General features: G+C 37.5%; 1 protein-coding gene across 1 annotated transcript; it reads left to right on the top strand.

Annotated features, from left to right (window-relative positions):
- Window positions 1-56: 56 nt before the first annotated feature.
- LOC121965428 (origin recognition complex subunit 4-like) lies at window positions 57-2609 on the top strand (the record flags this gene model as incomplete). The annotated part of the gene is made up of 5 exons (XM_042515574.1): window positions 57-167; window positions 927-987; window positions 1071-1147; window positions 2312-2402; window positions 2534-2609. Coding segments are annotated over 5 exons (416 nt in total), but the record flags the coding sequence as incomplete, so codon positions are not given.
- Window positions 2610-2745: the final 136 nt, after the last annotated feature.

Raw genomic sequence — 2745 nt, 5'->3', positions numbered from 1 at the left:
CATGCTGTAGGTGACAGTGCATTTCTACTTTTTCTTTTTTTTTAATTCCATCTCAGCCAATCAGGACCCGAAAAATCTGCCAAAACCGGAAGTCGTCATAGCTGGCAGAGCCGGATTCCCGCGAAGATTCAGACCTCTCAGTCGGTGAATTACTGCTCATTTTCCAGGTATGTAAAGTTATTATTTTGGGTGTATACATTGTTAAACAGACGAACATTAATCTGAGTAAATAATCACAGAAGATCGCTGAGACGGAGCGTGCTAACGAGCGCGTGACGTTCACTTCAGCGTGGAGAGCAAACGGGACCAAACTCCATTCATACATTATCTCAAATTAATGCTTCTCTGCTTTTGGGGGATTATTAATGCAGCTTGAAAACAACTTACGATCGCTTCTGCACATTACCGAGTCACTTTATAATTCGGCATATACACCATCCACTAAAACATCACAGATCTGGTTACACTGTCCAGATTTTAACGTCATGTCGGAAACACACCTCAGAGGCCGCTGTTAAAGTGGAAACTGTATTCAAACACAGGGTTCGAGTTGCATCGACTGTATGCCGAATTTAATGGTGATATAACCGCATTATTGTAGAGTTTATATACTGTCACACCATAAATGCACATGTCACAAAGCGAGATCATAGTGTTTTGACAAAAACTAGATAGGAGTTTGGTGCAGACTCGTTATTTCCAAAGAATTTACATCTACATGAGATGACATACTGGTCGTGAATCGATAAAGTTAAAAGTAGGGTCTAGACAGTCATTTTGATATTATTACTGTCATTGTGTGCTGCTTAGACATACTGAAGTGTTTTTTTAAATTTTCTTTCATGTTATTAAGGACCCTTGCAGCACATTTTTGGCCCCACAGATGCTTTTTTTAACCATTGACTTTGTCATGTTTTGCATTTTAGCACCATGAGTAAAAGGAAAACAAAAGCTGTTCACCTGCCGGTGGGAGAATGCATCACACAGGTGTGTATCAGCAAACACAACTTCTTCTCTTTTAACTTTTTCACAGTGATGTGTTGCTGTAATTTGTTTTATTTATTTTTTAGGTTCAGGAGATTTTGAGGGAGCGTCTTTGTCATCAGCAGCTCCCCGACAGGCTGGAGGGAGTGGAGGCTCAGCACAAGTAGGTTGATGTAATGTCGGATAAAAAATATTTATTTTGATGTATGTCGAGGTGACTTTTCATCTTTTATTGATCTAAATTTTTACATTTTAAATATGTAGCCAAAAAATCCAATATAATGTTGCCATTACATCTAGATTTTCAGTTTTTTATTTGTTATATATTTTATTTATTTAAAATACATGTTTTTAAATATCTTTGATATTTTATTTAAGCGCTGCAGCTAACAGTTATTGACTTATTGGTTTTTCTCGGGCTGCACAATATATCTTAAAAAAACAAATTTTATCAAAATGTCAACTTGTGACACATTGCACTTTGTCTACTGCATTAATATCGGCTTATCATTATATTTTGTGGCTTTATTGTATATTTTCCTCATATTGTGCAGCCGTAGTTTCTTCTAAAAATGTCAGAAAAATCATGAAAAGTGCCATATTTATATTGCTTTTCAGTCCAAACAATAGCCCCAAAAAAACAAAATATAAACTATATTTAACGAAAAAAAAAGAATTAAAAAAGATAGATTTTGGGAGTTTCTGCTGGAAAAAAAATACTCAAAAAATTAATTAATAATTGAATTAATAATAATTGGCCATAGCCATAAATTTTAAGAGTTTCTGCTGGGAAACAAATACTCAAAAAAATTAAATTAATAAATGAAACTGTTTTTTAAAAAATTTTTTTATTGTTTTTATTTTGTTTTTTTAATCGATTAATTCTTTAAACTCCAGTGTTGTGATGTTACTGTGAACAAAAATCTTCTTTAAAATGGGAGACGGTGTCGTTAGAAGGGCCAACGTGAATAAAAGAGCCACAAAATAAAAGGAAAATCCATGAATTTCTAAATAAAACCTGCGTTGGGTTTGTCATGTGTGATAAAGGGACGACCTGGGAGTCTGAGCGAGTCTCATTGACCCAGTTCAGTCTTACCTGGCTGACAGCGCTGTCCCAGTTTGGAGGCTGGAAAGCTCCCAGCTGACTGGAGCACAACAGGAGCCTCGCAGGTGTTTCTCCGTGGAGTGAAATCCTCCTCCAGCACCGAGGATTTCATCATTTATACCCCTTAAATGAAGCTGTTACCGACTCAGACTGGTGCAATTTAACTAGAGCTCATTATGGAGGAGCATTGTGGGTATTGTAGTGAAGACACTGTGTTTGCAGACACCTCCTGGAGCTGCTGAAGCGGACGGCCGTCCACGGGGAGAGTAACTCGGTGCTAATCGTGGGTCCCAGAGGAGCAGGAAAAACAATGGTGAGCCTCTGCAGCCGTGCTTCAGATGGGCTTAAAATGTCTGAAAAAAAGATGAAGAATTGTGTTGGAAGTGTGTTTAAGTCCTCGGAGGTTTGCATTGTCTGATGCTGTCTGTGTTTTTGTGTCTGCAGCTGCTCAAGTGTGTGCTGAGAGACCTGATGGAGGAAAAAGAGGCAGAAAAAAACCTGCTGCAGGTTCATCTCAATGGTAACGGCTCGGATTTTACACCAAACTGATTTTACAACCTAAATTTCTGGATTTCTTACGACAGCAGAAGATATTTTGCCAGCGTTTATACATAAACAAGAGATTTTTCCAGACTCAAATATAATGAAATGCATTT

The sequence above is a fragment of the Plectropomus leopardus genome, unplaced genomic scaffold (assembly GCF_008729295.1).
Source record: "Plectropomus leopardus isolate mb unplaced genomic scaffold, YSFRI_Pleo_2.0 unplaced_scaffold19948, whole genome shotgun sequence".
Classification (NCBI taxonomy): domain Eukaryota; kingdom Metazoa; phylum Chordata; class Actinopteri; order Perciformes; family Serranidae; genus Plectropomus; species Plectropomus leopardus.
Note: the sequence above shows the minus strand (reverse complement) of the source record. Positions and strands in the feature narration are given on the sequence as shown.